General features: G+C 46.6%; 10 protein-coding genes across 10 annotated transcripts; 6 read left to right on the forward strand and 4 right to left on the reverse strand. All coding sequences in view use genetic code 12, as the record gives it.

Annotated features, from left to right (window-relative positions):
* Positions 1-1,651: 1,651 nt before the first annotated feature.
* On the forward strand, positions 1,652-5,518 carry CJI96_0003856 (uncharacterized protein; the record flags this gene model as incomplete). The annotated part of the gene is made up of 1 exon (XM_029037094.2): positions 1,652-5,518. One exon carries the CDS (start codon positions 1,652-1,654, stop codon positions 5,516-5,518), a length of 3,867 nt encoding a protein of 1,288 aa, XP_028888150.2.
* A 62-nt stretch (positions 5,519-5,580) lies between these two features.
* On the reverse strand, positions 5,581-6,030 carry CJI96_0003857 (uncharacterized protein; the record flags this gene model as incomplete). Its single annotated transcript, XM_029037095.2, has 1 exon — positions 5,581-6,030. One exon carries the CDS (start codon positions 6,028-6,030, stop codon positions 5,581-5,583), a length of 450 nt encoding a protein of 149 aa, XP_028888151.1.
* A 133-nt stretch (positions 6,031-6,163) lies between these two features.
* STN1 (Stn1p) lies at positions 6,164-7,084 on the reverse strand (the record flags this gene model as incomplete). The annotated part of the gene is made up of 1 exon (XM_029037096.2): positions 6,164-7,084. The coding sequence occupies one exon, from the start codon at positions 7,082-7,084 to the stop codon at positions 6,164-6,166; it is 921 nt and encodes a 306-aa protein (XP_028888152.2).
* Positions 7,085-7,587: 503 nt separating this feature from the next.
* Positions 7,588-8,859, forward strand: RRP8 (25S rRNA (adenine645-N1)-methyltransferase; the record flags this gene model as incomplete). The annotated part of the gene is made up of 1 exon (XM_029037097.2): positions 7,588-8,859. One exon carries the CDS (start codon positions 7,588-7,590, stop codon positions 8,857-8,859), a length of 1,272 nt encoding a protein of 423 aa, XP_028888153.2.
* A 568-nt stretch (positions 8,860-9,427) lies between these two features.
* DSE1 (Dse1p) lies at positions 9,428-11,287 on the forward strand (the record flags this gene model as incomplete). The annotated part of the gene is made up of 1 exon (XM_029037098.2): positions 9,428-11,287. The coding sequence occupies one exon, from the start codon at positions 9,428-9,430 to the stop codon at positions 11,285-11,287; it is 1,860 nt and encodes a 619-aa protein (XP_028888154.1).
* Positions 11,288-12,473: 1,186 nt separating this feature from the next.
* RSP5 (NEDD4 family E3 ubiquitin-protein ligase) lies at positions 12,474-14,816 on the forward strand (the record flags this gene model as incomplete). The annotated part of the gene is made up of 1 exon (XM_029037099.2): positions 12,474-14,816. One exon carries the CDS (start codon positions 12,474-12,476, stop codon positions 14,814-14,816), a length of 2,343 nt encoding a protein of 780 aa, XP_028888155.1.
* A 596-nt stretch (positions 14,817-15,412) lies between these two features.
* On the forward strand, positions 15,413-15,694 carry CJI96_0003862 (uncharacterized protein; the record flags this gene model as incomplete). The annotated part of the gene is made up of 1 exon (XM_029037100.1): positions 15,413-15,694. The coding sequence occupies one exon, from the start codon at positions 15,413-15,415 to the stop codon at positions 15,692-15,694; it is 282 nt and encodes a 93-aa protein (XP_028888156.1).
* Positions 15,695-15,845: 151 nt separating this feature from the next.
* On the reverse strand, positions 15,846-17,132 carry CJI96_0003863 (casein kinase YCK3; the record flags this gene model as incomplete). Its single annotated transcript, XM_029037101.2, has 1 exon — positions 15,846-17,132. One exon carries the CDS (start codon positions 17,130-17,132, stop codon positions 15,846-15,848), a length of 1,287 nt encoding a protein of 428 aa, XP_028888157.1.
* Positions 17,133-18,828: 1,696 nt separating this feature from the next.
* EAF3 (Eaf3p) lies at positions 18,829-19,839 on the forward strand (the record flags this gene model as incomplete). Its single annotated transcript, XM_029037102.2, has 1 exon — positions 18,829-19,839. The coding sequence occupies one exon, from the start codon at positions 18,829-18,831 to the stop codon at positions 19,837-19,839; it is 1,011 nt and encodes a 336-aa protein (XP_028888158.1).
* A 142-nt stretch (positions 19,840-19,981) lies between these two features.
* UCF1 (Ucf1p) lies at positions 19,982-20,575 on the reverse strand (the record flags this gene model as incomplete). Its single annotated transcript, XM_029037103.1, has 1 exon — positions 19,982-20,575. One exon carries the CDS (start codon positions 20,573-20,575, stop codon positions 19,982-19,984), a length of 594 nt encoding a protein of 197 aa, XP_028888159.1.
* Between the last annotated feature and the right edge of the window lie 1,457 nt (positions 20,576-22,032).

A 22,032-nucleotide genomic window follows, 5' to 3' on the forward strand; every position in this document is an offset into this window, starting at 1 on the left:
AAGGCGAACTGGGGACAGGAATCCAGAGCTGAAACAAAGCGAGAGAAAGAAAAACAAAGCGAGAGAAAGAAAAAAAAGGTCAAAATAAAGAAAAAGGAAAACCGCCAGGGGCACAGAGGCAGGCGACTTGACGTGGTTGTTTATTTCTGGTCCCCGGCAGATACCAAGCCGCCGAGATTTGGCCGCTGGCATCGCACGAAAAAGGCAGCGGTTCGGCTGGAAACAAGCAGCGCTGGCGCGAATATAGCACCTCTGGCAGGCGGCGCGTTTCGCTCAGGGCGGAAAGGCTGCGAACTAAAGTAGCAGACAGCCAAAATGAGGTGCTAAAATCGTGCGCTCTCTCTCGCTTGGGCCAGGGCTCAAACAAAAAAAAATTAAAAAAAAAAAGGGACAAGGCAAAAGTCAAAGCAATTGTTCGTGGCCGGCGGCGGCTTGTTTGCTCTGAAGCCTCGTTAGCGCATTCCCAGTCATTTGCAGAAGGTAGAATTCTTGAACTAAGTCGATGAGACCAGCAATGTTGTTTTGTTTCAGCGACGCACGCAGGCAAATGTTGCCCGGGCAGCGTCGATGGCTGCGAAAAGGTGAGCCCGAGACATCCGCAGCGATCTACAAACCCACCGAGATGACTAGATTGTGAGATGTGTTCTGTGAAAAAGGGACTTAACCGAAAGCCAATTGCCATGGGCTTTGCCAAGCAGGCACAGGCTCGTGCTTGGAATTCGGTGTCCCGTTTGCTGGTGTCTCGGCGGTGGATGGGTCGGTGCGCTCAGGAGAACCGCCAAGCCGAGCAGCCAGTGCAGGCAGGGTGGTTTGAGACCCTAGGCGAAGCAGCAACCAAAGCACTACGGACCCGGGAAGAAGTAAGGAAAACTGACCGATAATGATGATGATGATGGTGAAAAATGAAGTAAAATCAATTATAATGAAACACAAAGTACCTTGGACATCACAACAAGTCAATTGCAACCTGTGGGCTCCGCGTTTCATTGGTTTTGTGGGTTTCTCATTTCTCACCTTTTCTCGCCCGATGTGGATGCATCGGCGGCGGTGGGACAAGCTCCAGGAGACGAAGCAGGCCACCCACGAAACAGATACCAATGTCACCTCAAAGCTTGCTAGGTTTAGAAGAAAACAAACGAAAGAAAAAAAAGAAAAGAATGTTTCAACCAAACTCAACCTTTAAAACTCTATTCCTCAAACACTCTGCCTCGTGCTTGTTTATCAACCTTGTTTCTCTGTCTCTGACTTTTCCTTACTTTAGCCTTAGCACCTTTCGCACCTTGGGCCTGCGCTCCCCTGCCCGCCGCCCCACGCTATTCTCAGCCTGCCAGATTCCTTCCTTCTTTCCTTTCTCTCTCGCTTTACTTATCCTCCCACCTAGTGTTTTTCCTCAGCAGATCCCTAAACCTACTACTTGTTCGGAGACCCCTCTGCATCCACTGCCACAAACCTTACCCTGGGCAAACACCACGGATTCCCGCTGTTTTTCGTGCCCCTCCCCTACCTTAATCTTTGCCTCCTTCCACTCGCTACAATTTCAGGCAGCCTCACCCATCCACACCCACCACACCTCTTCCCCAACTAGCTCCATCGACCGTTATACACTGGACGTGCTAAACTCCAAAACTACCTCCTTCCCCTGTCCCATGATATGCACCGGTCTGGCTCCTTTACTTCCCAGTCTGGCACCCGGGCCTCGCCCCATAATGTGAGACAGTCCACCACCGACGACTTGCTCAGTGTGGACAACCGCTTGCAGCGGAAAACCAAGACCACAGATCCCCATGCTCCCTTCTGCTTTCCCAACGGCGAGGTGTTTCGCCCAAGAAATGTTCCCCTGCGGCGCCATCGTCCTCCCAAAATTCCAGTAGACACTCAATCATACCAGGGGCAGCTCCCTCTACCTCATGGTTCACCCCAAGGGCCCTCCCGTGGACATCCCACGAATAACTATGGCCATCAGACTCCTCACCAAACGGCGTTCGTCCCGGGACTCAGTCCGATTCCTGGTCCTCCTGGGCCTGCTCCTCGCTCCCAGGTGCCTCGCTCCAGCTCACTAGCATCGAACTCATCGGCAAAGCTGGCCACCTCCACCACCACCGCCACAAACGCTCCGTACATGACCAGATCCCACTCGTTCAACAACTTGAAGGCAAGATCCCGCTCCGACTTGGCCCATGTGCTCAGAAATACCCGGGGGGACACCAACATCAACATCGCCAACTTCTCGGCACCTCCTTCCGTCAGCCCGTCGCCACAGATCGCTTCCAGACCGCAGTTCACCGTGCTGGGCCCTGCCATGCCCCCACAGAACCGCTCCTACTCTCTCACAAACAACAAGTACCAGGAGAAGTCCACCAACATCGTCAAGTCAGAACTGTCCTTGTATGCACTTTCCAGTGCCACTCCCACAAGCCGGTTGAACGTTCTGGATGCCAAGTCTTCAGACTCGAAGAACCTGAGCTTGTCCAGCTACAATTTGAACAGGTCCAGTTCCAACACTCCGCAGACTTCGGTCACCACGTCGGAAAATCACGAATCGAAACTCGACTCGGAATTGAGCCATGAGTCTCGCGACCTGGAGACGCCTTTTCCAACGTGTCTGTCGTTGGAATCCATTAGAGAAGGTGCTGCAAAGGCATCAGACTACATTGCCGACTCGTGCCCCAACCCGCACGGCGAAGTCGCCAAATCCCTACGGAAACTGGACCTTGACTCTGACCTGGAGCTGGAGAGATCGCCGTCGTCGTCCTCATTCACCAGTGCAGAGTATGGCGACGCTCACGAAGAAGGACTGGAACCCTCTGCCTCAAAAGTGCACGAGCAGCAGCGTTGGAGTAGTGTGCATGAGGAGACGCATTCAGGTAATGGCTCCTCACCCATGGATTCGCTGGAAAATTCCTCCACTTCTTCTTCAGAGCACTTTCTGCCCCAGACAACCCCTGATCACCACAACATAGAAATCGACGATACCGCGTCTTCCACTCATTCAGGCGCTAACGACAGAACTGTTTTCACCACTCCCACCAACGACAACACAGACACGTCGGCCGCTACTAGCATCTCCAATTCAGAGGAAGAGAAAAACAATTTGAAAGAAATTTTTCTCACTGGGCCTACTACGGCCATGAAACCGTACAAATCAATGCTACTAGATGAATCAGCTGACGAGAATAATAGTACAGTTGAAGCTCAGGGTGACAATTCGCAAGGCGAAGCCACTCTGGCCGATTTGAAGCACCAGCCTTCTGTCTCGACGTCTCTACAGGATTCTGCCATCACGCTCTCACAAAACGCCAATACCTCAAGCGAGACTTTGGCCACGAAACCGCGTCCAAGACCCGTCAACACTGATACAAGCAAGTCTGTGAATTTAGACGAGGAGCTATTTACTCCCTGCAGTGAGTACAGCTTTGCCGCTGGTGAGGACAAGCTTATCTGCAAACCCAACCTGGAGGATGGTGATGGAAACGGGCCCATTGTAGAGGAGGATCAATCGCCTAAACAAAGAACGTCCAATATCAAGAGAGAAAAAACTGATGCCAGTATCAGCCATATTCTTGACGCCTATTCGGAAACGCCGGCTCAGGAACCCGAACGCGATGGCGACCCTACCTCTACCGCGCATGGTTCGCAGCTGCATGAGCCTCAGGAACTGGCTGTTATAGAGTCACCTAAACTGACAGAAGTACTGCCAGGTGTTATAGAAAGTCCGGAAGCAGGTCAGTCAAGCATTGAAAAGGATAAAGTTGAATCTCTCAAAGAATCGGCGCTCGTACAACTGGCTCCAAATACGGGTGATATTGAGACCGTCAAGACCGAATTGGAAAGATTTGAGTCCGCCGAGCCTGAACCCCAACCGGTTGTAAATAAAGAGGAGAAAGCTGAAAAGGACAATGAGCTCACTGGTAAAATAATTGAGCAACAAGCTTTGAAGCCGATAGAATTGTCTCTTTCTGACACTTTAGCTGAGAGAGAACAGGAATTTGCCAATGAAGCTGAAGAGGCTTCGGGTAAAACCACACAAGAAACTACCAAGGAACCATTGCTCCCGTCAGAGCTGGGAAATGAATCCGAATCACCGGCTTGGGAGCAAAGCAATAATGAAATGTCGAAGAAACCTCCTCCAATGTCATTAAACAGCTCTCCCGTCAAAAATCTCGTTGGAAAAGAGCATGAAAATAATAATGCTTCTCTCATACGCAACAGGCTATCTATGCTTAATGTCGTCAACGTTGACTTTGACAAGTCATTGCCTACAACGCCTGATAAGATGAACTTCACTGTGGCAGTTCCCGACACACCCACGTCCAAAAAGCTGATTCTGCCCGACAGAAAGCAACCTCAATTGCAACGTACCAACAGCATGACTAAGTCATTTTCCATGAACAATTTCAAGAAGGTATTTAGTCGATCCACGAAGAACTCTGGCGATTCCAAGAAGGAGGTTTTTGGCAGCATTCTAAGGCTAAAGCCTTCGGGACCCACGAATACTGACGATCGTCAAAATATGTCTACATTCACACACTCCAATCTGTCCAGTGCCTCCATCTCAACAAGCTCGTCGAAGAAGAGCAAGCGCAAATTCTTCAAGACCATTAAGATCTTGCCTGGCAGCAAACAGGAGGAAGTCACATCACCAGTATACAGCGTCAGAGCTAAGGTCCCATCTCCTGTGTTTGAAAATTTTCAAGAGGACACGCAAACACCCAACCTCTACAGTCTTCCTGCATTCGAAGCAGAAGAAGGTGGGTTCGATGATGTTTTGTTGAAGTTTGATGAAGTCGAGAAAGAGTTGGAGAACGAACAATTGGCTAATAAGCCAAAGGCTAATGCCTTCTTTTTGAAAGATGATGAGTTGACGAGAGCCCAGATTGCAGATCAGCAAAGGAAAGATAACTTGAATTCTGATGAGTCGCTCCCTGAGAAACTAGCTGAATCCAGCAGCGAAGACACTGAAGAGCTGCCAGAGCCTCTTATTGCGGAGTGTCTGAAGTCAGAGCAAGACCTTCCATGGTCTCCTGGCTATGATGACTACGCCGCAGGCAGCCTCAGCGTCGATGTTGTTGACGAGGGCCCCAAAAGAGTGCGTTCAATCAAGCTTGATAAATCGCAATTGCAGGATATGTTGGACGACAAAGCCCATAGCAATCATTTCATTAAACACGTCAAACAAATGCGGGACATGGAACTGGTGGAGATTGTCGTCGAAGCTTTCAACCCCCATGAAAAGCGGGAAGACTCATCACCACCATTGGCGAAAGTGATGAATTCGATCTTGAAGGACGGCAGTGTACCCAACGAATCGTCTAGTAAGGCGGTTAAATTTTCAAGCAAAGTTTCTATTAGCGAAACATATCCCTCGTACGTTTACAGAAGGTATAACAAGTCTGTGACGCAATATTACCTTACTGAGACCAGAGAGGTGAACAAGATCAAGAACGAATTGAACGCTTACAAGTGCTACGAGATGTTGGTGCACGAGAAGTCGCAGAACAACACACAATTCTTCTATTGAAGAGGACGCATGCAAATATTAATCCGAACTTCGTTCATTTCTTCATAATGCATTAAGACTAATTAACTGCCTCTGTATGTAGAGTAGCTGTGGTTGCTCAATAGCAACGGCACATGGTAATGGTTATCAGGAGGATTCTCCACTTGGAAAATGATCTCAACGAATGGGAAAAATGTTCTGTTGCTGGAGTTCAAGTCGTGGAAGTACTTCCCTGTCAAAAACTTGATCTTGTAGATACCAGGCTTGAGATCAGACCACTTCGAGCTTGCTATTCCGAGATGAGATGCAGTAGAGTTGTCCAAAGAAGGATTGACAACCCAATTCTTGACCCTACCGTCGTTGTCTGTTTTACTCATGGCAAATGGTGTCTCTGGCAGATTGAGGTCGTACGCACCCTCATTAGACTTATCGGTGATTAGCGGGGAGATGTAGTAGATGGAGCAAGTAACGCCCTTTGCTGGCTTTCCCAAGCTTGTGTCCAAAATATGGCAGGTAATTGGATCGACAGACATGAATTGGGTACTTTGGGTGGAAATAAAAGTTGGCAGATTAGGGGCCATATATAGGTGCCGATAACGCCCCACTGTGGAGTGCACGTAGATATCGATCTCGGTGATGGCCGAAGCCCATCGAGAGTCTAAGTTGTTAGTCGAGAACGATGCATTGTTCATCACTGGACTTTTCAGCATTGCTCTGTGAATGAAAATCCACATCTGTGTTCACTTCCTCCTCCAGCTCAACAACAGAGCTCAACAACTTTGGGTCCATGCCTGTGCTCTCACTGGTAACATGTTCCGCGCCAGCCTCCAAGCAGATTGCATCTACGTGCAAATGTGAGTCCTCGGAGAAACTATCCAAAACGTGGAATTGTTGTGTGATCTGGCTGGCGGCGTCACTCAATCGTAGCTTCTGCTTCTCAAGGCGATGCAAGTAATCTTTCTTCAGAAACCTTGGCTCACTCACAGCACCCTTGGACACTACGTATTCAGGATTATACTTCCATGAGTGCTTTAGAAGCCTCCGTGTGCTCAATATTTGTTTCCAGAACTCGATCTCGATTGCCAAATCGGGACCCAACGAAAGCACCGTGAGGCTGTCTCCGACAATCTGTCTCAGGTAGTCTTGGACAAACAGTGCACGCCCGACGACTTGGACTAAGGCGTCCTCTTCAAAATGCTCATATACACAATGTTCTGGGATTTTCACGGTGATATGAGATACGTCGCCAGAGCAGTCATCCACAGTCAAGAGGTAGAAGTTGTTTGGGTTCCTGTCGCCGCCTGTGTCATAGTTCTTGTATGCGTAGGAAAGCACCCTTCCGAAGATCTTGACGCACCTTACCGGGTAGTTGTTGATCAAAATCGAGCCCTTGGTGTGTTCCTCGAGCCCCTGGACCCCGTACACTTGTAGCATGGTTTTCGCTTTGACAATGTCTCTGATGGCTAAAGGCACTACCTTGTCGAAGGTGGGGGCTAGGTGGAAGAGCTGGGGCGAGTAGAAGGTTTTACCCCATTTTCGTAGGGCTATGTGATTTTGTCCTGGCGCTATATCTCGTCGAAGCGCCATATCATTGTTTTAGATAGGGTAGAGGCGAGTATGTGGATCGAATGCAAGGCAGTGAGTATGTATTATGATTGTTGTGGTGCGAACCTGATCTGGCTGCGAAAGCTTGCAGGGGACTAGAGATTGCCACAAAATCAACTGAAAGACATAAATAGGTGAAAGAATATGCTTCGAGGCGTTCTTCGATTGATTTTCATCAAGACCTCAATTTGTGTATGATGGAGTGGTGACGTTGACTCAAATAAAGCATGACATTGGGAAGGGCATCTTCAGACCCTCATACTGGCCCTTCTCATGTAATAAAAGGCTCAAACGTCTGTATAGCCCGTTTTCAGCTCACCCACTCATTGTAGCTTCTATTATTGTCTGGTGATAGGCCTCTTTGTTTTCTTTACTCTCTTTTTCTGCAATTATGTGGAACTCCAATTCTGGTCACGTGCGCTTCCCTTCACTGGGTTACTTTGGGGACGAGATGAGATGAGACCTCAAGACCAACAAAGCTTCTGATGTCATTATTTGAGGTCAAGGGCTGGAATCTCAAGGCGGATAAGATTGCCGTTGGGGGCGCAAACCCAAATGACAAGAAGAAGTCTCAGAAGAAAGAGAGAAAGGAGAAGAAGAGAACGCTAGAGAGTGAGAAGACTGTTGACGTTAAGGCATCTGACAGTCAGAGATCTAGGGATACGAAACCAACGGAAGAGAAGTCCAGAAAGAAGAAGAAAATCGAAAGAGTGGCATCAGATGATTCCACCCTTGAAGACAAGCACCTGAAAGTCAAAGACCATGAGAAAAGTGCTTCCAAACCCCACCCAAGCAAATCGGATCAGTTCATCACAAAAGAGCCTGCTTCTGAAAGAAAACTTACACCTTTGCAACAAAAGATGATGGCCAAGCTCTCGGGCTCCAGATTTAGGTGGATCAACGAACAATTATATACAACGTCGTCAGAGAATGCATTGAAACTAGTACAAGAGCAGCCAGCGTTGTTCGATGAGTATCACGAAGGATTTAGGTCGCAGGTGCAACTGTGGCCAGAAAATCCTGTCGACGTATTTGTTCAGCAGTTTGAAGCCCGAACAGCGAAGCCTGTCAATGCACCCGGCGGATTGCCTGGTTTGCCTGATAAGAGTATAGTAGTAGCCGATATGGGCTGTGGAGAAGCCCAATTGGCATTGGACATTCAAAATTTTGTCAAGAAACATAACAGCAAAAATCAAAAGAAGAAAGGCGGAAAACAGCATGGTGATCGCAATGGACCCGCAAAATCTTTGAATGTGACGGTACACAGTTTCGACTTGAAAAAGGCCAATGATAGGATTACAGTTGCTGATATAAAAAATGTGCCTTTGCCCGATGAATCATGCAGCATTGTGGTATTCTGTTTGGCTCTCATGGGCACCAATTTTTTGGACTTTGTTGAAGAGGCCTATAGAATTCTAGCGCCAAATGGGGAACTCTGGATTGCCGAGATCAAGTCAAGATTCGCCGAGTCGACCAATGCAAAGACCAGAAATGCTGAGGATGTTGGATCTGAGTTTGTTGAGTCACTTAAGTTGCTTGGATTTTTCCACAAGAAGACCGATAACGAGAACAAGATGTTTACGCGATTTGAATTTTTCAAGCCTTCTAAAGAGATTATAGCACAAAGGAAAGCCAAGTTAGAGAAGAAGAAGAAGTTCATTGAGCAGGAGACTAAAAGAGAGGAGCTTGAACTGAAGCGCAAGGAAAGGGCAGAGGGAGAATGGTTGTTGAAGCCCTGTATTTACAAGAGAAGGTAGCGCAAGATGCATAGGGTATGTTCAAGAGATAAATACCAGGAAGTTGATGTCATTTGTCTGTCGTATGCTTCCGTAGACTTAGTGCTTTAGACCTGTCATAAGACAATTTACATTGACAGGCATTCTCTTTCCTCGCTTTTCGCAGCCGATGCAATGACATCGCAAAATCGTCCTTCCTGGACCTAGCCATACTTTGGGCGTGGCCAGATAAATTACCCCATGCAAAGTATCTCCCTATGCAAGGTGTCTCCCAAAAGTAATTTACCAATCAATAATCCCATCCAAGGTCACTCAGCCGTATATTAGCAAGCACCCGACATCCTCAAGGTCACGTGCGCCTACCGCATACGGAAAGGAGGGCCAGCATTATATGCGAGATTGACATAATTTCCGCACAGCAGCCAGCAAAAGACGTTATGTTGCATTGGCTGCGAAAAAAAGAGCTCATGAAGCTCTCTCCTGGCCCTTGACCAGATTGAGCAGACCACCCAGCGACCCAGCATCCCGTCATATATAGGCAAAATCCGTCTTTTTGCCAATCTTCAACACTTTTTAAACTTACCCTACCATGGACTTCTACGAACCCACACTTTTGTTCAGACAAAACGCAATCAAGAGACCCGACTCCATGTCTCTGCTGAGCTCATACTACAGTTCCGACAACGACTCTGCCGCCACGCTCCCATACCAACATTCCAACAAGTCAAGATCCCTGTGGCTCTTAAACCACTCCAACGCCTCAGACACAATGATCCTAAACAAGGCCTGTTCCTTGGATAGAGTCAACATCAAGCTGAACTACTGGAAGATTCCTGACAACAGCATGGACTTGACTGCTCTCGCAACCAGCAGTGTCCACTCAGCAGCCCCATTGTTGGCCATTTCCAGTGCCCAGGCTGAAAACAATCTCTTTATCTACGAGCTCGACGCCGTCAACCACTACTTAACCCACCACACTACCATCACCTTACCCAACATCCACAGTCTTGCGTGGGTGCCGAAGCACAAGTCCAGGTTTCTTGTTTCTGGAAACAATAAGGGATACGCTCATCTTGTTTCGGTGCCTCTCCCGCTGTCGTACACCGGAGAATCGAAGGAGGAAGAGGAGTGTGCCGAGATCGTCAAGCGGTTCAACCACCGCAAGCACCTCAAGTCGGTCAACAAGGATCCTTCTATTCATACCCACGCTAGCACATGCATCTCAGAGCTTGGCTTCACCGCCAACGACAATTTGGTCTCCATCTACGACAACACGTTGTTTGTGTGGAACATAAACGACTGTGAGGCGTCTGCAAGGCCTCTGCCTGTGGGAATCCTGGTGATTCCTGGCATCAAGAGCTTCGACACGGCTCCTCCTCTTGTAAACGACCCATTCACCTTGGCTCTCTGTGGGTCATTTGGTATCTCGCTTTTTGACTTCAGAAGCAGAGGCCACAATGTGCCCAACTCTTCACTATACGCCCAGGGTGCCTCAAGACAACTTTCTGCCAACAAGCTCAAGTGGTGCCCTACAAACGAATATGTGATGGCTTCAGCACACCAAGACGGAGTTGTCAGGCTCTGGGATCTTCGAAAGCAGGACACTTTCGCAAGCTTGACTGGGCACAAGGGCAAGACTATCACAGCACTTGAGTGGAACGACAACGACATCTTCACAGGAGCTAGTGATGGCAATATTGTCCACTGGGACTTGACAAGGGGACTAGAGTCTACAGACGACATTGCAACTAATGCAGACAAGCTCCACACCTGTTCCATGAAAGAGGGTGTGTCGAGTGTATCGTTTGACACCAACAAGAACTCCATGGTTGACATTGCCACAGAAAGACAGTGTGGTACGTTGCTTCCGGCCCTGAACAACAACATTGTCGCCATGTGTCGAGTGAGAGACTTGGAGGGCAACGACTCTGACTGCAAAGTGGTAACCATCGATGGCTCGTCGTTTCTCGGGTTGCATTCGAAGATCTACGATGCTGTGTCAAACGTGAGTAGCGAAAAGCAGTTCTACACTATAGAGGATATCAACTTGATGCTGAGAGAGGAGTTGTCGAACGCTACGCTCATTAATTCCGATGAGGATTTGATTGAGCCTTTGCACATTCAAAGAAAAGACACAGTTCACTCCAAGGCTCCTACTGAAACGGAGTCTGTGCGTACAGACGATTTCCACTTTGATCTTGGGTTCAACCTCGATGATGTCGTGTCTCTCCACTCAGTGGATTCCGAACCTAGCAAGTCCACCTCGAGCTCGTCGCCAAACTCCTCCTCCCTGAATAACGACTCCAACTACACACTCTCCACCGTTGCCACGGTGATCGAATCACCTCCACTGACGCTCCAGAAGGAGTCGCTGCTAATGTTCTTGGACCAAGGTCTCGAGAAGATTTGTATGGACTTTAACAGCACCAATTGTTACACGGCTATATAAGTAGGGTAAGGAAAGGCAAGTATAATCGATAAAAAGTCACCAGTAGGTATCCTAGGGCCTACTGTTGGCTAACTTAGTTTTTGGGGATTCATGGCGTTCTTCAAGCTTGTCAGAGTATCGCTTATTCTCCTACTATATGGCTCAAGCATAGGATTTTTATGATTCCTCGGGCCGTTCTCTACAAACTTGAGCCTCATCAGCCATTTTTAATGAACAGAAGGGTCTCAATCCAGTGAACCAAATCTTTAGTTCTATTAGTTTCGACTTGTGCAGCCTACCTCGTGGAGCAAAGGCACAAGGATTGTCGCTTCCAGCGCTGCGGATTAGGAACGGACTAATCGAACAAAAAGAGATAGCGAAAAAATGCAAGAAAACCTTAGCAGGTTTACAGGACGCGGACTTTTAGAAAAACAAAAAAGAAAGGAAGTATTTAATTTGGGGAAATATTCTCGGATTCCTCGGGTAGACTCGTTTTGGCGCTCACTACGGAAGGGCTTTGAGAAGTATATTGTGTCCTTTCTGCACCCAATTGAAGTACAAAAGTAGGGCAGATACAAACAAAGTAGAGAAAAATGAATGGAGTGAAATATAAGATCCGTTGAGGGTGAGCTGATAACATTCTTGTTTCGCCAAGATAAATAGATCGCCATATGTTGGATTTTTGAGTGCTTGCTTGGTTATCTTTACCTGCGAATCATTTACTGTCCTGATTTGCGCCTCGCTAAGAGACACATTACAGGTTTACGGTCCGCGAGCTTCGGTGACATCACGTGACTCGGACAGAGGGTTATCGAAGGAAGGTATTACTTTCTGTTTTTGTCCGGAGAATTACGAATCTTGGAGAGCTCTTGCACCTGCCCTAGATGCACTTGACTTCAATCACCGTGTGTTCTTTTTCCACTTTCCCGGGTGTCGAAGGGCACCAGGTAGTAACACATCGCCAAACCCGTGCACCACGAGCTCATAGTGTCAATGAATAATTTCTCTTGCTTTTTCGTATCTCCTTACGGTATAGTGCTCATCCTTTTGGTTCCAACAAGAGGGTGTTATATTTTTTTCAAAATCAGCATCCTTCTTTGCTGAGTGTCACCCTAAAAGCATTCACTTTTCCTGTTTTTTCTGCATCGGCTCTCGTCAACCCTTCATTTCATCTACCTCGGGCCTCCTATATTAACTTGACTCCTTCATGACCACTAAAGTCAACGTGAAGGTAGTGGCCGCCGAGTCATTGTATAAACGTGATGTATTTAGGCAGCCTGATCCGTTTGCCGTGATTACTGTCGATGGCGCCCAAACAATCACCACGAAAACCGCTAAACGTACCCTCAACCCATACTGGAACGAGTCTTTCTTACTCAATGCGCTGGAAGACTCCATTTTGGCCATTCAAGTATTTGATCAAAGAAAGTTCAAAAAGAAGGACCAGGGCTTTTTGGGCGTGGTGAATGTGCGTGTTGGTGACGTGATCGACTTGTCGTTGCCTGCGTCGGAGGAGACCATCACCAGGGATTTGAAGAAATCCAACGAGAACTTGGCCGTCAGTGGGCGTGTAATCATCGTTTTGAGCCATAATTCAAACGCATCATCGTCCAACGGCTCGGTGGCGGCTCCTGCCCAGGGAACCTCCTCCTCTGCTCGGGCGTCGAATCCTGCTCCCGTCGCCTCTAATAGTGCTGCTGCCGCTGCCAATGCTGCTGCAACTAACAACGGCGGTGAGCTGTTTACAAAACAGTACTCATCCTTTGAGGATCAGTATGGTAGATTGCCACCCGGTTGGGAAAGACGTACAGATAACTTTGGCCGTACGTACTACGTCGACCACAATTCCAGAACTACAACGTGGGAAAGACCCACTCTAGATCAGTCTGAGACTGAAAGAGGACAGCAAAGAGAAAACACAACTGAAGCAGAAAGAAGGCAGCACCGTGGCAGGACGTTGCCCGGTGAGACCCCACTGTCTCCTACGTTAGGTGCGAGCTCCTCGACGTCAAACAATGGCAATGTTACAGTCAATTCCACGGGTGCCAATACTCCAGTGAGTCCTGCTGCAGCTGTTTCAATGGCGGCCACTGGTGGTACCACTCGTGGTCTCGGCGAGTTGCCTACTGGATGGGAACAAAGATTCACCAACGAAGGCAGGCCCTACTTTGTTGATCATAACACGAGAACTACAACATGGGTGGACCCGAGAAGACAACAATACATACGTACTTTCGGTCCAAACACTACTATACAGCAACAGCCTGTTAGTCAATTGGGCCCATTGCCTTCAGGTTGGGAAATGAGATTGACCAACACAGCCAGAGTTTATTTCGTCGACCACAACACCAAAACTACCACTTGGGATGACCCAAGATTGCCAAGCTCCTTGGACCAAAACGTCCCCCAATACAAGCGTGATTTTAGAAGGAAGGTGATTTACTTCAGGTCACAACCAGCATTGAGAATCTTGCCTGGCCAATGCCACATTAAGGTGAGAAGAGATCATATATTCGAGGACTCATACCAGGAGATTATGAGACAAACTCCTGAGGACTTGAAGAAGAGGCTTATGATCAAGTTCGATGGTGAAGAAGGTTTGGATTATGGTGGAGTCTCCAGAGAGTTCTTCTTCTTGTTGTCCCATGACATGTTTAATCCATTTTACTGTCTTTTCGAATACTCGAGTCACGATAACTACACATTGCAGATCAACCCTAACTCTGGCATCAACCCCGAGCACTTGAACTATTTCAAGTTCATCGGAAGAGTTGTCGGTTTGGGTGTATTCCATAGACGTTTCTTGGATGCTTTCTTCGTTGGTGCATTGTACAAGATGATGTTGCGCAAAAAGGTTTGCTTGCAAGACATGGAAGGTGTCGATGCTGAGTTTTTCAGATCATTGCAGTGGATCTGTGACAACGACATTACAGACGTGCTTGACTTGACTTTCAGCGCTGAGGATGATAAGTTTGGCGAGATTGTGGAGGTTGACTTGAAGCCCAATGGAAGAAATATTGAAGTTACCGAGGAGAACAAGCATGAGTACGTTGAGTTGATCAGTGAGTGGAAGATTCATAAGAGAATTGAATTGCAGTTCCAAGCATTCATCGATGGATTTAACGAATTGATACCGCATGAATTGGTCAACGTGTTCGACGAAAGAGAATTGGAGTTGTTGATTGGTGGATTGGCTGAAATCGATGTCGAGGACTGGAAAAAGCACACTGACTACAGAGGATACCAAGAAACTGACCAGGTCATTCAGTGGTTCTGGCAATGTATCAAGGAGTGGGACTCCGAACAGAAAGCAAGATTGTTGCAATTTACCACAGGTACTTCGAGAATTCCAGTCAACGGTTTCAAAGATTTGCAAGGATCGGACGGTCCACGTAGATTTACCATTGAAAAAGCCGGCGAGCCGAATCAATTGCCTAAATCGCACACATGTTTCAACAGAGTGGATCTTCCACCTTACACATCTTATGAAAGCATGAAGCAGAAACTTACACTTGCCGTGGAGGAGACTGTTGGATTTGGACAAGAGTAAGTGCACACTTTGCACGCACGAGCACATCGCATTTGCATGAAAATTCTGAATTGACAAACGGGGAAGCGACGTTTTTTTTTTTTTTATTCTTTCCCATGGGCGGGAAACTCGCTTATCTTTAGGGAAATTGGCAACAAATGTCACGATAAGAGATACGACGATCGAACTACACAGGCTCTTTTCTGCTACAACAAAAGTCTGCCTTCATTACTCATTTTAAACAGTTACGCTTAATAATACACAACATTATGTTCTAGATTACCCATGGGCTTATCGTAGTACGGACCAAAGTGGCGAGCATGTAAGGTGATAAGTGTGTGTAGACCAGCGCCGCACATTACTATTCAGGAGGTTCACCACACATAAAGCGGAGAAGGACTGACATTATGTGACGAAGAAAAAAAGCAGTAATGTCGTTGTCCCTGTAATGGGGCAGTTTTTATCGGCGCGCCCTCTCCCCATTAGTGTTTGTAGCGATTACTAATGGAGGAGAGGAGTGCTGGTGACCGTCCCCACACCTCAATGCTCACTATAAATTAGATAGTCCTTGCAACCATTCGAAGTTGAAGCATTACCAATCCAAAATAACCTGAAAAATGCCTGATCTCTTTGACAATTTTTTCGGCAAAATGTCTGCCAAAATGAACGGCGGCAAGACCAAGCCGTTCTATGGAGGCTCGTCGCAGGTGAACACTGGACGCTTTTACAGCTACCACATGAACGGAACCAACAACAAATCGTGGATGACTGACGCTGAGATGGAAGAGTCGCGTCGTAATGCTCAGATGCAGAGCATGAAGCCAAGAATGGGTTCCGTGGGGTCAATGGACTCGATGGAGTCTGAGGGCGACAAGTCTCGTAAGAATAGCGTGACATAACAGCGGAAGAGGAAAACTCTTTTTGATGACTTTAACGAATCAGCTTTACACATCAACCCATATATAGGTCAATCAATTTGGCATTGAAGTAGCGTAGCTTGTAGAAATCTGAGTGAATGCTAGTTTGACATTTGGAAGACTTCACCAGATTTTAAAAGCAACAGCAGTTTCTTCGAAACCACGACTGATTTTTCATTCTTTGCTCAAAGCTTGACGTCTCTGAGTGTGCATCTCCATTGCCAGGGTACTGGTGGCCAACACGTGGATTCTGCTGTCTTTGGGCTCTTCGGCTATTTTCATCCGTGATGGAGTTGTAGTTAGGATGATTCAATGACTGTGATTTGGTGAGTCGCTGTTGTGATGAATTGTGTGGAATAGAAACTTGAGGGTCGTGGCCGCCGGTGCGTTTAATCAGCACATTAGTGACATTGTTGCTAATGTTATTAGCCTTCCTTCTCTGTTGTGGGGGATGTGGGTTGCCGTAGCCATGGAGGTTTGCCTTTTTGTTCAATGCAGCATCCCAGCCTCTTCCGCCATTCAAGTCCATCCAATCGTAATGGCCATCTTCCACTTCATCAATCAGTGCAAGTGCTTTATCCATTAAGTTGATTAAGTAGTCGTAATCTGGTTCCTCATCAAATTTGAGATTTCTCACGTAAGTCAAATACTGGGCGAACTGAATGGGATAGCCCTGGCATAGTTCAGTCACCAGCGTGGATTGTTTTTTCATGCCAATACGCTCATACTTTTGCTTGTTAGTGGGTGCCTTGAGACCCTGCCATGGCAACAGGCCCCTGAGAAAATACATGAACACATGCCCTAGAGACTCCAAGTCGTCCCTTCTCAGCTGCTCACGACCCAAATGCGTGTTGATGGACATGTATCTGGCAGTTCCGCTTAGAGCTTTCTTTTCACGGTACGGAATATGGGATTTCGTCTTTGGATCTCTGTACTGTTTGGCCATTCCAAAGTCCACAACGTAAACCATGTTGGCCTCGGGAGTGTCTGGCTTGCCTATGAGAAAGTTGTCAGGCTTAACATCACGATAAATTAAGTTATGCTCATGGATACCCTGTACTCTCAGGATCATCTGCTTGGCCACTTGAACCACTGTCTTCACCGAGAACCTCCGTCCGCACCAGTCGAACAAGTCCTCGAGAGAGGGGCCCAAAAGGTCAATCACCAAAATATTGTGTACACCTTCTTGCCCAAAAAAGTATGCCTTAGGCACCCCGGGAACGTCGTTCAATATGCGATATGATCTGTACTCGTCTCTCAATTGAGGAGCGTCGCATTTGCGTGGCTCAAACTTGATAGCAACTTGTTGGTTGTTGAGAAGGTTGATGCCCTCAAAGATAATGCCAAAAGACCCTTCGCCAATCTTGCTCCCAACTTTATAGTGGACTCCAACTCTGCTTGAGGTGCCAGATTGGGCCATTTTGATGTGTCAGTGGTGATTGGGGAGGCGAAGTCTCGAGAAAGGTTTGTTTGGAAGGGAGTGTTTCGTTTCTATCGAGACCAGTGGAGGCTGTGAAGGGCAAGCTTAATGAGACAAGAGCTCCAATTAAATGCTATGAGAAAAATTAGACGCTTCCAATTAAAGTAGCTTTTTCAAAGCAGCTTGATGGTCTTCAGTAGTGTGGTGATGTTTATTTCTCGAGTGATAATCGCAAGTGGTGTTGGTTTTTTCTGCTTTTTTTGAAACTTTTTCCTGCACCCCACCTCCGCCACTACTACCAACCGGTAGGGAAAGTCGAATAACTGCATCAAACTGGGCAGGTATTTCGATGTGATTGAACTCATCGCTTCACGGCGTGTTTCTCTTTCCCAATATCTGGTATCCCACTTCCTTATTTGTGTGTGGTGCTTTTTACACGGTGGGGTGTGTTTTAAACACCGCCCCAGCGATATCTAACGCTAAAGCGCTATAATATGTAATTCGCTAACTGGGACACGAGCTTGGTTTCTGTGGGGAAGGTCAGAAAGTTTCCTGACTATTGGGCAAGATTCATGGTAAATTGAAATCTTCTTGAATTCTTTTTTTTTATTTTTTTTCTTTTCTTCTTGAAGAGGAGCGAGCAATTGCGAGTTGATCAACATCGTAATAGTCCGATTTGGTGAACTAAAACAAATAATTGAAAAAGATCTTGAATCATCTTTTCGAGTTTTGAAATCAATACTTACAGGACTGATTCAAATTCCAGCTGCTTCTCCGCTTATTGACCACAGATTTACGTTTTTTGCAGCAAAAGATTAGAATAGTGAGCGATATGCAAACGTCTTGTTTGCAAGAGTTCCGTAGAATCAGCTTCCACCATTGATTACATTTGGAAAGAGTAGGATTTATGGTCCCTATTAATCGGTAATCAAGATGCTAGGCATTGATTAGTTCAGACAAAAAACAAAGTTAGGAAGAAGAAATATCCAACGTTGGAAAACAGATAGAAAGAAATAGAAAAGAAAAGGAAGAGGACATGATAACGAAGGACTCTGATAGCATGATTTGAGAGTCAAACCCTTTCAACTTTTTTGATCAGGATCTTGATTAGAGCAACTCTTGGCGCTCTCCGATTGATGCACGTTGATTTGTGCTCTTCAAGGTTAGTCAATGAAGTAAATTTCAAGAAAAAAAAAGTGAAGAAAACGAACTGGATTTGATCGAGAAACGAATGAGAGAAGACGATATTCGGCAGCCTGGACGGCAATGGAAAAGTTTCCACTTCAGCCTTATGATTATATTCTTTCAATGAAAGCTTTTCTGATACGAAAATAGATAACGCTTATTCAGCAATTAAAGTTTTGATTAACGATGTAAAACACAAGAGTACCCGAAAAAGTTAAGGGACTTGAATTATTTACTGAATCACCACCGATGCATGGTTCTGAGAGACTTGTTCCTTATCACCTCGTTGCCTTAGATCAGTACGACACAAACCAATTTTGTTTAACAACAAGTATGGACACAGAGTTTGGCATCTGACCTGACTATTTTTTTTTTTCCTATTTTTTCAAATTCTCTTGTGTAATTATCCCCTTCTTAGCAAGTGAAGTGGCCTAGAGTATCTCCTTATGAACTCGTCAACCGCGCTTTTTAAAAACTGAAATCATCCGGCCACAGCATCCTCATTACACTCATGCCTGAGAAGGAAAGGTTCCCTCCAGGCTCCCAGGTACTAGCGTACCATGGACCGCTTGTATATGAAGCCAAAGTGTTGAAGTTTAGGGAGAAGGGAAAACTCTTTGTGGAAATTGGCGAGGGACAAAGTGAACCACTAGAACAGAACAAGATCCCATTGTTCCTACAAGATGGCGATGCCTACTTTCTTCATTACAAAGGGTGGAGCCCAAAGTGGGACGAGTGGGTGTCTAATGAACGAGTCATGGAGCTTAACGACGACAACTTGGGGCTTTCACGAGAACTACGAAATGCCAGAAAGCGTGCTATCGATAGATTAGATCCGTCGAAAGAACGGAAGAAGCAGGTGAAGGAGGAGTCCAAAGAAAAGAGAAGAAGGAAGCTGCCGTCAGTAGCGCCGCTGTCCACATCGTCTAACGGCACATTTGATTCATCGAGACCATCCACCAATGGTAGTGCTCGAAAAAGAATAAGGCAGGAGCCAAAAACACCGTACTATGAAATCATGATACCATTACGTCCCCAATTGAAGGTGTTGCTTGTTGATGACTGGGAGTTCATGACACGAGACCACAAGCTAGTGGACTTGGAGACAACAACACCAGTTAAGCGCATACTTGAAGACTTTTACGACAATGAAGAAAGAAGAGGCGTCAGCGAAGAAATGCTACGTACGGTTAGAGAGGCCGTGGATGGGTTAGCAGTATACTTTGATAAAATGCTTCGATTTTGTTTGCTCTACAGATTTGAGAGACTACAGTATAGTCAGCTTTTGGAAGAGAATCCCAATATAGACACAGCAGACATTTACGGAATGGAACATCTTCTTCGACTTTTGGTTACCTTGCCAGCACAAGTTGCCCAGACCAACATGAACAGCATTGCATTGAATACTCTTTTAGCGCAAATGAGACAGTTGAGTATATTCATCGACGAGAACGCCGCCAAATATGCCAGCAGTTACATGAACGCTAGCCCAGCATATGATAGACTCGCGAGAGGTGCTTGAACTAATTGAGGAAACAACATAATAACGTAAATCATTTATTCATCGGCACATAAAAAACATAAAATCGTGAGTAATATCAAAGAAGCTAACTATCCTGGAACAAAGAGGAGGATTTTCTCAGAAATTGGAAGCAAGGGCAACTTCACATAGGAATCGCTTTGTAGTCAACCTCAACCATTGGGGTCTCGTTGTTGCATTTGACCTCCAACTCCAATTTCCAGTGTCTATTGTACAAGTCTTCCTCCTCTTCGGGCAAGCCATGATTGCCTTCATCTTTGAATTTCCAGACAATGTTCTTTGGCGACTCTTCAACAACAGCCTTACCAAAGTCCATCTGGAAGCCTGAGCACTTCTCCATCTCAGCCATCAAATGGCGCTTGATGTGGTGCTGCAAGTTACGTCTAAACTTTCTCGAGTTCTTGTTCATTGTGGGCTTGATCTTCTCCAAATTGCCCTTAATCTCCTTCATGATGAAAGGTGGGTAGTAGGATAAATGAGCGTGGCAGTAGTCGTAGTCGTTATCCCAAGTCTCATCACGAATATACGACTCGAAGGCAATAAGGTCATCGAAGTCCTTTCTTGGTGGAGGCTTCAACACCTCCTTGATGCTACCGTCCTCCGACTCGATTGAGGTGATGGAAGACGATCTGGACTTGGGCACCGGTCCAACGTGCTCGAGCTTCTCAAGCTTGTCAAAGTCCAACTCAAGGACTTGGTTCTTCTTAGATTTGACCATGGTCGTGAATAAAGTTTGTTAAAGCGCAGTTAGGTCTCTTCGTATCAAAGCGGTAGAAATATGATCCAGAGCAGCAGAATATATCTAGGAGAAAATCTAGATATATGAAAAAGTGATCTGGAGAGGAATGGTTGCAAAACCAGAATCGAGTGGGCAAGTGGCCCCTACTTATATAGTTAATTTTTCCCCGTCGTATACCCAGACAGGCACTGCAGCACGAGACGCCAAGGGTAAGCCCCAGCCTGCCGAGTGGCCGCCGAATCTGACTACGGGTGGTAGTGGGGGCACTGGAACAAGGTTGCAAAGGAATTTGCGAGTTCGGCCACAAGTCACTCCACTCAATAACTCCACATTCCCAGGTGCCGAACAAGCAAAAAAAGAAATTCCAGGGCCGAAGACAAGCAAGGTGGAATTGGGGAAGCGCAAAATTTATTTTGAAAAGAAGTCTTGCTTGTAGCTAGCGTTCACCAGCTACCCAGCTTTTCAAGTTCCATCTTCCCCTAACGTTTAATCGCTTTAGCAGCCAGTGCGAAGAGTCAGGCGAGGGCAGAAGCGGTGAGAGTGACAGAAGTACAATGTAGGGCCGCACAGGAAGTTGCAGGCAGAAAACGGGTGCGAAAGAAACCTGGCAGAGGCAACGAACCAAGACAGAGAAAAGGAGGAATAGACAAAAATCAGTAGTATCTCTAAATTCAAAATGGTTCTTGAGAAGACCGTTAGAGAATAAAAGGGTTTTCTTTTTTTTTCGTTTTGGCTGATTTTGAGTCAAGGTAGTCGAACATTCACTGTGGGCCTGTTTTTGCTCACTTGGTCACTCCCTTCACTGGTGGGAGCACTCCAGGGGGCATTGGGGAATCTTGTGCCGGCGTCTGGGGAGCGAAATCTGGGGTTACCCTTGCACAAGCGCTCGTTGCAAATAACTAGACGTGGCGAGGCATTTTTCTTATTGGCTGGGCAAAAAGTAACCCGACACTTCGTGGGGGACCCGTTTCTGATCAGGTGGTGTTGTTTGTTTATTTTGGTAGTTATTTGGTAGAAGGTGACGATTGGTAGGTCTGTGTTGTTTGGAGCCTGTTTCTCTGCGCTGGGGCCTGGCTGGTGCGAGGGGAGTAAGGAAACGGGGAACAAACGAATTGTGGAGAAGGACCAAAAAAAAAAAGAAATCGAACAGCAATAAAGGCGAGGGGATTGTGCTCAATGGGTGTCGTAAGTGCTTAGTGGACCAGTAAAATAGGGGCCTTTGGTCTCTTCTGAAGAGATAAGCCAGTCCATGTGGCACAATTGTTGTTGTATGTGTGGAAGGAAGCGCCAACGGTGCTAGTAGGCGCTTAGGGGAGATTTTGAATACGACGGGGAAGAGTAGGCTGCAGCGGTGATTGGAGAATGTTAGGCTTTGGCACCCTGCCGAGGAGATGAGATCATTTTAGGACTTTCCAAAGACGTTGCTACATTGATTG

The sequence above is a fragment of the Candidozyma auris genome, chromosome 4 (genome assembly GCF_003013715.1).
Source record: "Candidozyma auris chromosome 4, complete sequence".
NCBI classification, from domain to species: Eukaryota; Fungi; Ascomycota; class Pichiomycetes; order Serinales; family Metschnikowiaceae; genus Candidozyma; species Candidozyma auris.